The sequence below is a fragment of the Culex pipiens genome, chromosome 3, assembly GCF_016801865.2.
Source record: "Culex pipiens pallens isolate TS chromosome 3, TS_CPP_V2, whole genome shotgun sequence".
NCBI lineage: Eukaryota > Metazoa > Arthropoda > Insecta > Diptera > Culicidae > Culex > Culex pipiens.
Genome location: NC_068939.1, coordinates 43,555,653 through 43,570,681, shown reverse-complemented (window position 1 = coordinate 43,570,681; position 15,029 = coordinate 43,555,653). Strand labels below are relative to the sequence as shown.

Here is a 15,029-nt window from a genome sequence, read left to right as displayed (position 1 = left end):
TTAAATTACTCTATTTAAGATCTGGCAACCTTGTCTCGAGATATGGCCACTTAAGTGATATTGATGTACTTTTTGGAAGCCGGATCTCACTTAAATGTATGTAAACTATGTCCGGATCCACCATCCGACCCATCATTGGTTAGATTACCAGAAGACCTTTCCAACGACTTCAAACATGAAAGATCTGGCAGCCCTGTCTCGAGATATGTCCACATTGGTGAAAAACTCGCTCTTAAAAAAACAACTTCTTAGAAAGTTTTACACCATTTCGCCGATTTAACAACTCGATAACAAAAGAATCGCAACTACGTTGAAAATTCCACGCAACAGTGACTGCTTTGCTGCAGACCTCTTCCGCAACACGGACGAGAACAGAAGATGATCAAGCGGCATACACACTTCAGAAGGAACCGGCCAAGCAAATTTCAATCCAATTAACACAATTTTCATTTTTTGCTTTTTGAGTGTCAGGTATTCCCTGACTCAAGGCGGGACTCTAGAAATGGGCAGCAGCGACAGCGAAAGTAATCCAGAAAGGGTAAAGAAAAGCCCTAAGAAATCGTTCCCTATTTTTGTTTTGATGTTCGTAAAACCTATTATTGACCCCTTTTGTTGTAAGGTGCGTGCACTTTTAACATCTCGATTATGTAAAAAAGGTGACAACGATTTCACCTGATTTATTTATCGAATAAATTGATTTCTACCAAGATTCAGATTCACGTGGTAGAAATCAAAGAGTAGGAAATCCAAAAATTAAAAAAGGCATTTTAGCTGATGAAATCGTGTTGAACATTTGGAGCTTCCATTGTAAACCTCACAGAAACTTGACAGAAAGTTCCCTGAGTTGCTTGTGGATGCCAATTGTTCCATTATTGTCAAGCACTAGAACAAAAATAACGGTGACAAGAACCAACTGTTTCTCAGGATTTTCATCAAGTAGAATAAAACAGAGTTGCATTTTTTTACCTCGTTTCGATACTATCCGTTCTTTAATGGCTCGACATTTAGTAGTGTTAGTTTATAACCAATTAATACAATTTTCGTCGTTTCGATCTGCGACGGGAAACATTTTGCATTGTGATAACATAATGCTACTGCTGCGTTAAGAAAGTTAAAACATATCCAGGCTTCAATGGTCGTTCTGGTCTCCTATACAATTAGTTGTTCTCAACTGTGTTTAAGGTGCTCTCCTCGCTGGTGGTGCTGCTGCGGGCGCACTCAATCTAATATCATTGCAGTGTGTAACTTCTTTGTCGACGTCCTAACACGATTAAGAGTGCGTGTGTGTGGGTGTGTGAGAATTTCTTTCTAACATTAAATAAATAGCTGTTGGTTTTGTTTTGGGTTTTTTTTTAGTTTTTTTTACTGTACTGATTCCTTTGTTTCGACTTAAATTGATGTAACGGTCATACTCTTTTCAACCTTAGCGCTTGCTGGTATTGTTGTTGTGGTTTGCTAATAGTTGCTTGTTGTTTGCTTCGCTAAAACACTTAAATCTAACCCATCAGAGCCTTCAGCTCATCGTAGAACACGAGCACAAGAGCACCACCGGTACCACGCAGAACGTTGGAGAAGGCGCCCTTGAAGAAGGCCTTGGTGCCCTCCTGCTTGCTGATCTTGACCCAGCAGTCCAGCGTGTTCTTGTACATGATGTCGGCCTTGGCACGTCCCGACTGCATCATCATGCGTCGTCGGACGGTGTCGAACGGATACGAGATGACACCGGACAGCGTCGTCACAACCTGGGCAGGAAGAATAAGAAGAAGAAGATTAAACACTGTTGGCTCGGAAAAAAAGTGCGATGCGACAGTCACATGGGCGCGACGCGATTAGGGCGGTGAGCTGATAACGCGCAGCGTAAATAAAATGTGCCCCTGTTTGTTTGACGTAGTTGTGTAAATCACTAAGCGTTCGAGGCGTTGGAAAACGGGGATGCTGTGTGTGGTATAGAGATTTGTGCTGGCGCTAAACATGAAATGTTTAGGAATAACAAGTTCAGCTAGATTGACATTGAGCACTGGTTTCATTGACATCGTAGTTGGGTCAAACCAGTTTCGTGGAAAGGACTAATTTTGACGGTAAATAACGTCTTACTCGAAAGTATGCACCTACTGAGAATAGATTTTAAAGCATCATGTACAAACCTAACGTTTTGAGCAGCGATGGAATAATCATCATCAAAAGAAAATCTTTGGATGTTCATCAAGAGAAAAAATCCGAATGGAGCATGGCTCTCCTCTCTCGCTCATGAAAGATCGGTAAAAAGAATCTAAAAAATCATCATCTTGATTATTAGGCAGAACTTTTTTTTTCACTACTGCACTTGCAAGTGTAAAGTCACACGTCGAAAAATGACCTGTCACATTTTGTAGATGGGCAATATGTGTAAACAAAGTAAAATAAATATTATTGAGTGGTGCTCACAAGGAAATTCACAAAAAATCATCAGCAGATTGATTTTCTTGAAGAATTTCGGGAGCGATTTTCTTTTGCGTGATTTGCCTCCTCTCTCTGGTTTTGAGAAAATGTATTTGAAAGTTAAGCATCGTTTTTCAATTCCCATTTTAACATAAAAGCAAAAGAAGATGCTATAATGATAACAATAAACAAACGATGGAACAAATATTTTTAAAAGATTTTGTCGCCCTCTTCAAAATCGGCCCGAAAAAGCAACTGAAATCAATTTAAAATGCATTCCCCTGTGTTAAGAATCAATTTCAACATGTTTGAATTTATTTAATTTTTTTTCGTATGATTTGCGTACAGTAACGCAAAAAGTTTTTTTTTGTCGTTATAATTGTTGTTTTCCTCAAATCTTATTTTTTTTAAACTAACAATTGCAAAACAACACTGAACTAGTGTAAAATGCATTTTAAAACACTTTTTGTATTTTTATTTTTAAAGTAATACGGAAATAATGTACATCCCGAACATGCGACGTGGGACTACATGAATCTTCAGCTGCTGCCGGAAGGGTGTATTCCGAAATTACCGAATTACCGAATACGGAAATAATGTTCATGATGCATTTCTAGAGTTTTTTAAAGGTCTTCTAAGCTGTTGTGTTTCATATGTTTATAGTAAAAATAAACAAATATAGTAGTGCGGTCATCCCGGGAATTCCCGGGACAAAAATCCCGGGATTCTTCCCCAAATCGGGAAGTCCCGAATCCCGGGATTTTTTTTTTTATATTTTGTCCCAGGAATTCCAGAAATTGAAAAAAAAAATTGATCTGGAAACTCAGATTTGGTGTTAAAGCATTAGCAAATTGGTATTTGGGATATATCAACATTGATTTGGCTTATAAGGGAAAATTATAACAATTTTAGTTTGCGGATCCGCAAAATGCCCAGCAGTTCAAATATTGTTCATTAAATTTTATTTATTTTTTCAATATTTACGTTTTTTAAACTTATTTTAAACTTGAAAACAATCATATAACATCGGCATCTGGAGCAAATTAGGACAATAGTAACGAATTAAGACAGCATAATGTTCTGATAATTTTTAATTAACAAAACACTTAGTACACCAATTTTCAAATTTATTGCTCTAAAATATCCAGTAGTGACTTAAACATAGTTTGTAAAATATGTTTCATATAAAACATGAAATTCTAAACTTTTCTTAAATTTTACATTGTATGGTTTCATTTTATTTGTTTTGGTTTCTTGTACAGTTTCAATGATTTTTTTTTAGCTTTCGACGTCATTTCATATAAAAAAAATTAAAGAATTATATTAATAAGAATTTTATGATTATTTATTTGAAATAATTTGAATCACATTGGATTAAACATTACGATTCATTAAAAATAAAAAGCATAACAAAGAACAAAAAACTTTTTTTTATATTTTTTGAACTAACTAAAAAATGCTGTTCTTGTTCAGATTGAAGTAAAGATTATCACCAATAAACAGTATTTAGCTAATTCTATGATTGTAAGCTTGAAAATATAACTAACTTAATGAAAACATCATATAATTTATAACTGTTTTCAAAAATTCCCGGGATCCCGGAAATAACCGGGATTTAAAAATATTTTTCCCGTTTCCCGAGAAATTCAAAACCCGGGAAAATTGGACGAATTGGTTTATAGGACCTATTAAAAAAAACTCTATAAATGTTGCCTTCTAACTGCCAAAAGCACGAAACCACGTGCTCTGAAATGTCCGAAATCGTCGAACAAAAGGGGTTGAAATGTCAACATCACCCTTACCAAAAATCATGATTTTTTGAGTTCCAAATCTCACTTTTCATACGATTTTTTGAGTTCAGGTACTACAACCATGAAAATGTTTATATGGATTGAACTGAAAAAAGTGGGATTTGGAACTCAAAAAGTCATGATTTTTGGTAAGGGTGATCCGTTTGACAACTGCAGGGTGACAATTCAAGTCGGAAAGTCGCCAAAATCCGCAATAACGGAGAAAAAATGCAATTTGCATTTTTTTGTCAAAAGTTCTGGAATCTCAACAAGCTCAGTTGTAAAATATTTGTGAAATCTAGATTAAATTTTCAAAAGGTCCTATCTGCATTGGAACCCATGACGGATAGGTTGTTTTGAAAATTTAATCTAGAAATCTTGAATAATTGTGTCATACTGTCATATTTTGTAATATTTTTACATAACCTTTGAAAAATATTTGGCCGTTCGAAACAAAAAAACTAAAGTTCAACATTTCAAATATTTAAAAGTTTAGAACATCAAAAACTGAAATACACAAAACAATACAATTAAAAAAATCGAAAAGTTTTCCAGATTTTTAAGCGAAGAACGCCATTTTTTTTGAATTTGATTTTTGAATTTGAAAATTTTATGAATTTACTAATTCATGTTTTTTTTATAGCTTTTTTTGATTCAACTAATTTTAGATTTTAGAGTAGATAACTTTTTCAAAACAACTAATGCGCTACGGGTTTCCTATGTACACAGCAAATTCTGATGTTCGTTTTCGGTTAATATTTACTGAAAACTGCACTACTGAAATTTTCAGTTAGTTTTTCGCTGAACTTCAGTTAAAATTTGTATGGAGCTGTCAAAGTTTGCTGAAATTTCAGCAAGTTTTCATTTACTGAACAGTTCAGTAGTGCAGATTTCAGTAAATTTAACTGAATTCAGTAATGAGAAATTGGTGTGATACATAGGTACTTTTAAAAAAAGTATGTGAGAATTATGTTTTTTTATGATTTCAAATTTTATCTTTTTCTATATTTTATTTCAATTGTAAAATATTTGAACACTTAAATTTTCAAATTCTTCATGTTTTGATTTTTTTTAAATTTTGACTTTTTGAATATTTTAACCTTTTTATTTTTTGTTTCTCCCAAGAACCTCAAGTGCGCGCATTTCTTACGATCTTTCGAAAGGGTATTTTAAACATTGAAAAACATAAAAAAAAATTGCATAATTACATTCTACTGTTAGAATTAAAATCCACCAAAATCAATATGAATCTCGCTAAAAACTTATTTTTACAACAATTCCTAGATATTTTTGGCATCCTCTTTTCTTTCCCAGGTCAAACCGAAGAACAAAACATAGCTTAGCATTTTTTAAAGGGCCATACTATTTTTTTTGTATTGTTTTAAGCTTTTAATTATTTTTTGAAGACCGATTGTGAAAGTTTTTTCTTTGAGTTCCACATTATTTTATTGTTTATTTTTTCTTAAATTTTCTGTAGATTCATTTTGCCTTGGAATTTGATTAGATTAACTAGACTGAAAGTTGGCTCTATTTGCCCATGCGTACGGAACTCTTTTTGAGAGGACTCGCATGATTTCGTGCTACTCAAAATAATGCCACAAGAATCAGCTGATTTCACCCCAAACACCTTTCCGCATCGTGATCGTCCCATAACGCAAAAGTTCAAGCAGGTCCAAAGAACCTCCAAATTGCTCAACCTTATCATCTCTAGCGCCGTTATCAGTGTGCAGCAAAACCTTCACACAACAGCTCAAAATATTTCAATGCCATCGCGCGGGCTGTTATCACCGATGTCACAAGGCGGCATCAGGTGATAACAGCAGGAAAATCGACCCACGAGCCACTACCGGACGACGACGACGGCGGTAGTGTTACGAAACCACCGTCTACCTCGTGTCCTGCGCTATTTGAACAAGGTGTACTTCTTCAAGTGAGATTTCTCAAGGCTAAGCGCCCACACTCACACGCACACACACGGGGTCGATATTTATGCTGGCCAATGACGTCATGACAGGGATTTTGCCTTCATTACGTCATCAGCTGATTATCGACTTGAGAAGGGCACGTGATCGCGCTTGGTTTTTCCCCTAAGTGAGCGCACATCTGCCGCGGTAGCGCAGCAGCATTTTCCCCCAGATTTCTTGGCACGACGACCAGTTTGAGGCAGCCACGTTAAAAATAAGTTCTACCTTCTCCTCCTCCTCCTGCCCGTGCTTTAGCTGCTCGTGGCGCAAAAGATCAGCTGTGGCTGTGAGCGAGAATTCCGACCAAGTTCAAATTCTAAACGCCAATTGCAATTGTAACCTGCGACCTTCTAGCAAGCGCAATGAATTCGCGAGTTCAAATTGCAGCACGAATTGTTTGTGCCCCTTTGGCAGGTCAGGCTGCCGCAGCAGAATCGATTTTTTGCATTGCTCGCTCGCTCTCTCCGACTCTCGTTCATTCATTCAGCCTCTCTCATTCAAGGCAACGCGAGGTTTGCGCTCCAAGTGCGAGTTGATCGATTGAGGTTATGTTCTCTACTCCGGGGCAGGCCTGCTTTACGTAACACCGTCGAACCGCGAGGAAAGTCCAACAATTGCAATCTTTCTCCGCGCACTACTTTACAATCGTGACATCTCGGCGAAATGCGTTGATTGAAATGACCTTGTGGGGGGCGACAGCGTTCCAACGCGGCTGCTGACGCAGATGATGACGGGAACCACCACTTGAGAGACGCGGCCCGTTTTGGGAGGAAAATATTTTTCGCTCTAATTTTAGCAAGTTTGTGTAAAATGTTACATAAGCGGCGGTGTTGGTTGGCCTCGATTTTTTTGGAAAACAGAAGCGTTTTCGGGGCACTTGCGTCAGGGGGTTCTAATTTTCTCGGCTTTACGTAATTACGGTTGATGATATCACCCTCCCCGGGTTGAACCCGGTTATTTACTACTGGCGCGCGTTATCAGCCCCGCTCTCGGAAGTCACCCGGGACGGAGATTCCTTACCTGTGCAATACCCCACGAGACGAAGATCGAGGTGTTCTTCGGGTCGGGCAGCATTCCCTTGGCGGTGTCGAAGCAGCCGAAGTACGCCGCACGGTAGATGATGATACCCTGCACGGACACGTTGAAGCCACGGTACAGACCGACCAAACCGTCGGACTTGACGGTCTTCTTCAGGCAGTCGACGAGACCGTTGTACTGGCGCTCCTGGCCGGCGCGGCCTACGTCAGCGCCCAGACGGGTACGGGCAAAGTCCAGCGGGTAGACGAAGCACAGCGAGGTGGCACCGGCCGCACCACCGGATCCGAGGTTACCCAGGAAGTAACGCCAGAACTGGGTGTTCTTGTCGACGCCGCCCAAGAAGACCTGTTTGTACACATCCTTGAAGGCGAAGTTGAGCGCCTGGGTCGGGAAGTACCGGATGACGTTGGCGAGGTTACCTCTCCAGAACGCTCCGAAGCCCTGCTCCTTCGGGATACGAACGAAGCAATCGACGATACCTGGACGGGGAGGAAAGAAACAGGTTCAAGTTATAAATAAGATCTAGATTTTTAAAAGCTATTGGGTTCGTGTATTCATGAGTGTTTTGAAATGCTAGGTTATTAGATTAGGAAAAAATTTAATCTTATCCCATCAAATCAGCCGATTTCGACTATTAAAACAACTTTTTTCTTCAATTTTGTTTGAGGAATTTCTATTTCATTTCCTTACTTTAAATGAAAATGAAGGAAATGCATTCACTAGAATAATTAACTTTCCAAAATTATTTATAGTAGGACACCAAATTTCATCGAGCACCTAATGTTGGCATATCAGCACATTGGCGTTATAATACAGCACCTTAAAAGAGTTTCCAACTGAAATTGAGTGCTAAATTGCTCAGTAGAAAATGACAGACAAGTTTCTATCAATATTTTTGCAAAATAAGGTTTTTTTAATAATGAAAATCACCAAATTTTACCAGTTAGAACCGAATCTTTAACATCTTCCACTAGTTATTTCAGCTCTGAGAATTTGAGTAGTCCAGCTGTCAAAATACTTAAGGAGCAATTAGACTATGGCAACCAAACTCGCAAAAAAACTTTTCGACAGTTTGCCTGCATTTGTTTGGCTTTGTTGGCGAGTCAGGGTTGTTACGGGAGAGTCGAAAAAAAATCCGCGCCGACCTAAAATCCGAAACCGCGCAAAATCCACGCCATATAAAAAAATATCGCGACCAACATTTAAGAAATTTTATTTTTTATGAAAAAAAACTAATTCAGAAAGTATTTGAAAAAAAAAATCGTTTTAAGGTTAAAGGCTCCAAAAGAATGAAAGCAATAACTTCATTTAAAAAAAATCCATAAGAGACGGTCAAGGCAAGGGTCATGAAAAAAAATCTTCAAAATAGAAAATACAATATTTAAAAACCTAAAAATTTAACTTCAAAAATATAACCTCAAAATTAAATCAAAATCTAAAATTATAATATGATAAAATTTTAAATTTCGAAAGTCTAAATATTCAAAATCTAAGAATTTTTATACAGTTTGTAATCCAAAATCCTCGCTAAAATTTCACTCCGAAATAAATTTAATTTCTGATATTAAAAATAATGTCTTCTCATAATTTCAAAATCTCTTACATAAAATAGGAGGAATTCAAGAATTTAAGAACTAAGAATTTAAAAATAAAAACATTTAAGAATTTACGAATTTAAGAATTTTAGAGTTTTGGAATTTTAGAGTTTTAGAATTTAAGAATTTTAGAATTTATAAGCATAAGGATACTAAAATCAATTAAGATTTGAGAATTTTTTTTCTATATTGTTTTGAATTTGATATTTTTTAGTTTTCAAATTTTGACTTTTTAATTTTGATTTTTTTTAATCTTCAAATTTTCGATTACCCAAATTTTTGGTATTTAAAATTTCAGATTGCTAAAATTTTGAATTTCAAAATTTCTGATTTTTTAAATTACAATTTTAGAAATTTCGAAAAAAAAATATTTATTTTGATTTTTTTTGTTATTATAAAAACTATGAAAACAATTGTTTTCGAATTTTTGAATTTCTGAAGCTTTGAATTTGGAATGTTCTGATCTTTTTATTTTCGCCAAGAATGTTTAAATTTAGAAAAAAAAATTTCTACCGATTAAATTCCATTCAAAAATTCGAAAGTGGAGGCCAGCTTCTGTTACGTCCAATCAAGCTCATATTTGGCGCCCACCAGAACAAGCCCCAAGAATAGTTTTTGTTACACATTCTAATGTCTACATCTTAAGGAAAATTTTGTAAAATTTGATTTACAAAATTAAAAATTGAATAAATCCAGTATAAAATTAAAAATAAATAAGGTTAAAAATCATTACTCATCATCATTACATCATAACATATAAAAAATAATTTCTACATAATCTTTATCTTCATTTTTCGACGTTTCGTACTAAGAAAATACAAACAAACATTTTCAAAATTGCCATCCGCGCGAAATCCGCGCCTGGGCAAATCACCTGCAAATCCGCGCTATCCGCAGTAGTAATTTGGGTTTTCCAACTGTTAACAAATGTTAGCACAAAACCCGGATTTTGTATGGAGATTTTCAGAAAAGTATTTTTTTACCATTTCCGGCCCAAATTTAAAATTTACCATATTTTTTTCTGTTAGGTTGTTTAGCATGCCAAACTGGTTAAAAAACGCATTCAAAACAAAATTATTTAAAAAAAGGTAAATTAAACGCTTTTCGGTTCAGTTCAGTAACCCTACAGAGAAAAAAATCTGGTGAAATTTGCCCAGAAAATGGTCTTATTTTAATTTTTCTCAAAATCTCCATACGAAATCCGGATTTCAAGCAAACTATTTTTGACCCGCCTTACCTTAGCTAATCTATAGTCTATAATATGCCTTGGTTACAGTTCAGACTCGACAATCCAAAGACCCCACCCTCGTCCTGAGAACATGTAATCCAAGATGGCGACGTATTGCGTCGATTGTTTAGCATTTAGGAAAAAAAAATATTCACTTGGTAATCAAACAGGCTATCAACCACTCGATCTCAACTAATTTGAAGGCTTCCAGGCACAAGTTTGAATTAAAACATTACTTTTCCATAATTTCGCTGCCGGCCAGCGGGCATTCAACTATCCACAATTTTTAAAAGACCTTTGGATAATTGAGTCCGAACTGTATTAACACCGTCATTTCGGACGGGGGTTACATAATCCTGAACATTTTTGAGGTCATTACTATCCGATTATCCGAAGTGACATTTTTGCGATGGCTTCCGATGATCGCTCTTTCGATAGACTCTACGAACATTAAATTGATTAAAATTTGTAATGTTACGTCACTGAAAAAGTTTTAAACACAATTTAAAACTTTTCAATTGGTACTGACAGTTTAGTTTACGTAAAAAGTAGAAATTTATAGTTTTTTTTTCTTCAAAACCAACTAAAGTCAAGCCAGCAAACCAAATGTATCCAACGTACTTATTTGACGATTTTCAAGCAAAATAAGTGCTTCCCTAACACCGACGCAAAGCTCAAGTACCTAAGAATACATAAAATTGTCCACCAAACCAGCGCTTCCCTAACACGGATGTGAACTTCAAGTACCTTGAATGAGTACAGCTTTGGAAGAATCTAGCGTTTACCTAATTCATCATTCAATTTTGAGTAATTCTCGATGAACTAAGCCAACATGAAGCAAATTATTCAACGCCATTCCGGTTATTTCACAGCATAACTAAGCCCAGGGTGGTTACAAATCATCGCGATTTTTGCGGATTTCTGCTGAATGTTCCTGTGAGTCCATCTTCAAAAATTCAACGCAGATTTCGATGGCTAGTGAAAATGAATGTGTAAATCTAGTAGTGCCAAAAGAAACTACAAAAAATATGAATTGAATCTAGATTCGACAACTTCAAAGCCCTTTTGGGGGTTGCTCTCTAGACTGTGCTCCAAGGCTACGCTCATACAGGCCCGGTGGGATTGGCAGCAAAGTTATTTTTTTTTCGTCCAATTGATGACGCTAGCAGGAATCACCGATAGCAGTTTAAGTTAAGTTCTGTGAATCATTATACAATCATCATTATACAATTATGCAGATGGAAAATCCTATCGGTTTGCAGGCAAATGCAAAGCTTCAGAGTTTCGTATACTTTTCAGGTACCCGAGAGATCCACCGTAAACCGTAATGGGGATTAGAAGCTGTTGTCCCCGTAGCTTCTTTACAATTTTAACTAAAACCTACAGGTAAATCTCTATTAAAGATCAAGTTATCGTGAATAAAAAAACTCTACAGCGTTTTGACCGTGTTATTCGTGACGATAACCTGCTAATTTGCACCTCTTTATCAAGTCTTGGTGGTATTCTGCACCGCTAATTGGTTCAACCTTGGTCGTTCGGTTATGTGATAACATCCAAAGGAAGAAGTAAAATCCGGTAAATCTTCTTCAAACTAGTTGGGAACAGATTTTGCGGACGCAAATCCTGGTTATGTAAACCTTTGCAAACAAATTTAGAGTTTCCAAGCCAAGTTGGCCTATTTTAGAGAAAATCTTACTACTGATGTCGTAACTGTTTTCTACGTCAAAGAATAATAACACTGCAGGTGACAGCTGTGTGCGACAAACATGGAGAAGAAAACAGTTACATAAACAGTAGGCAGTATGCCATGATTCTTGGGAGATTTGCCAAAAAGAAAATCTTTTATGCCACGCTTAGGAACGCCTTCTGGGATGCCTCCATTTTTGATATTCTTTTAAGAATTTGGATAATCTTTGGTTTTTAAAGCATAAAGCAAGTTATTAAGTAGCCACTTACTGATCTCACCTTCGTTTTACCGTTACCAATTCTAGGACAAATCCGAATTTTAGGCAAAACAACTTTAAATCGTAACTTCCGGTTTAAGAAATGATTCAGTGAAAAATCAATTTCTACAGAAAAAGAACAAAAAGAGGCAAAATCCAGCTTCGTCTGGTTTGTTCTACCGTTCTGTTACATAACCCCATAATTTTTCACCCCCGTCACTTCACGTGACACTGCCCGTCAACCACCCCTTTTCTCTAGCCTGGACCTAGCGACACCACCCTGTCCGTTATCTAACCAGTCTCACCTAAATTCTCAAATTTCCACCTAATTTAACATTCAACCCGAAACACCGCCGGCCGGTCGCGAAAAAAAAAATCCCCCGAAAAATTTCGCACACCTTTCCCCGCAACCGGAACCGGAGGAGTTTCAGCCAAAAAGAAAGATGGCGGCCGGCCATGTTGGCGACGACGACGACGACCCCCTCCCCAACACCACACTCACCTTTGTACTGCTTGTCAGCGGCGATCTGCTGCGAGTCGGCCTGGACCTGGAGCAGCAGCTTGACGCGCTCGATCGGGGCGACGGCGGTCTTGGACACGGCGGCGGAGATACCACCGGCCAGGAAATCCTTGGCGAAACCGTAGGGATCAGCCTTCTTGCCCGACATTTTTGATCTGGGTTGGTTTTTTTTGTTAAATCACACACTGACAGAGCAGGTCCTAGGGTACAAAGCGAGTCTTGGCCGCGGAGCTTCCGAACCGTACGGAGGGCACAATCGAAAAAGAATGAGCTCGGAGTGGCCGTGGCAGTTGGGCCTGACTCTCGGGTCGTCGGCGGTAGGCGAACAAGTCTCGCCGAAAGAGAGCGAGAGAGTGAGAGAAGGTTGCCAGCCGGAAGATTTGCGGTGAGAGCGGGAGAGGACGCGGAAGATCTGCGCGCTGGAACATGGAAATCTGTCAGACCAGCTTTTGATCTTTTTAAATCTACTAAATAAAATGTAATCTGATCATTTTTCTTCTATTTTTCAATGATTTTATATCCTTGAAATAGAAAATCTTGAGCTTATTAGAGAACGGCCATCTCAAACCAATAATCTCCAGGTTCTCTACCTTGAAAGATTATTCTTCAAATCCTTTTGATGCAATAAAAATTAATTTTGTACACTTACCCCCAGTTGTTAGACACATTTTAGTTTGACATTTTCTAGTTTGTACATCGTTGGTTTGACAAAGCCAAACTAAAAAGTGATAAACTGTTTTAAAAATAAGATTGAGTAGTGTGTGTGGTTTTAAACTCCAAAAGGTTTGACAAAAAATTAGTCTCAACGACCGAGGTTTTTCTCCATCGAGATGTTAAACAGTGAAATATGGCGTTTTATTTTTTCCATAAATCTGCGAATGTTTAACTCCACTTTTTATACTTTTGGCACAAACAATCAGCACACTGTGCAAATCATGGCAACACTGCCCGGTATGGGTTGGTCTGGTTTTGGCGAGAGCGCGAGAGGAAACTACCCTGCGTGTGTGCGATTGTGTGCGTGGCCTCGACGCTGATTGGGTGACTGCCCGCCGCCGGGAGAGAGAGCGCATGCGGGTGGCAAGAGAGCGAGAGAATGGGAGCGTAAGGGAGAGTGCCGGTTTCTGACTTTTGACATTGACAGAAGTGACAGATAGAGTTCAACAAGAAGGTTTGTTGGAGGTACCTTGACAGTCGAACGGAAATTATATAATTACAAAAATAATTGTTAAATTATTCAAGGTTCTGAAAGGCATCATTCCCAATCGGCCATTTGGCTGCCATGTTTGTTTTAGAAAAACATTCAAATCTTGATTCAGAATTTTTCAATCAAAAAATGGTTGTCTTTGTAATGTTTGTAGAAGCATTTTTAATATAGTGATTCATTTCACTTTACTATTTCATATTATTAAATTACTAAATTATTAAATTATTAAATCATGAAATTATTGAATTATTAAATAATTAAATTATTAAATCATGAAATTATTAAATTATTAAATTATTAAATTATTAAATTATTAAATTATTAAATTATTAAATTATTAAATTATTAAATTATTAAATTATTAAATTATTAAATTATTAAATTATTAAATAATTAAATTATGAAATTATGAAATTATTAATTTATTAAATTATTAAATTATTAAATTATGAAATTATTAAATTATTAAATTATTAAATTATTAAATAATTAAATTATTAAATTATTAAATTATTAAATTATTAAATTATTAAATTAATAAATTATTTAATTATTAAATTATTAAATTATCTTTTTTTTTATTTTTAAATTATTTAATTATTAAATTATTAAGTTATTAAATTTGAGTCAGTACATCCAAGAACACCTGAGAATGCATTACAAAAATTTAAGTGGCTACCCAAGTAACCAAACAGCACTAAAACAAGTCAGTGTTGAGCACTACAAGCGCTTTACCAGCTGCGGATTATTGCTAACAAGTTTAGACATCTGCACTAAAAGCGCTTTTACAGCTGATTTGCGATCGGTTTTGGACTTTATATTTCTGATTTCCAGCTAGCCTCTACTGTTGTTGATCCAACCCTGCACAAAACGTCAAAAAAAATGAGAGAAGCAAAAATGTGGCTCTCTCGGCTCTCTCTATTTCCCCTCCCCCTCTTCTGATCTATTTTTGGTTTGTTTACTACCACGTTACCGACTCAGCTGTCCGTGTGGGGAAGAGCCGATTTTTTTTGCGTGAAAGGTAGACAAACAGACGGGACACTCGAGTTCGGAACCATCGTCCTTCAATAACCGAGCCAAAAACGGTTATTTCAAATGCAATTTAGCTTCGGCATCCACTCACCCGGCGCTGATGGCGCTGCTGTCGTGACAGCTCGCCCGTCTTTCGTTAGTGTGTGTGATGTGTTTTTGTTGTTGTAAAGTTGAGCATGAGCACGTGGCATCAAATGAAAACAAAAAAATATGATGGAATTCAATTCATGATCCACAATCCAGGCTTTGCAGGACAAGATTGGGACAGTCTCGGCCAGGGTCAGATGAGCGGCTGGC

At 36.8% G+C, this 15,029-nt stretch overlaps 1 protein-coding gene across 1 annotated transcript; it reads right to left on the bottom strand.

Moving 5' to 3' along the window:
• Nucleotides 1-1,059: 1,059 nt before the first annotated feature.
• On the bottom strand, nucleotides 1,060-12,772 carry LOC120416489 (ADP,ATP carrier protein 1). The gene is made up of 3 exons (XM_039578208.2): nucleotides 12,479-12,772; nucleotides 7,193-7,689; nucleotides 1,060-1,742 (listed from the first exon to the last, which is right to left on the bottom strand). The coding sequence occupies exons 1-3, from the start codon at nucleotides 12,642-12,644 to the stop codon at nucleotides 1,497-1,499; spliced, it is 909 nt and encodes a 302-aa protein (XP_039434142.1). The 5' UTR covers nucleotides 12,645-12,772; the 3' UTR covers nucleotides 1,060-1,496.
• Between the last annotated feature and the right edge of the window lie 2,257 nt (nucleotides 12,773-15,029).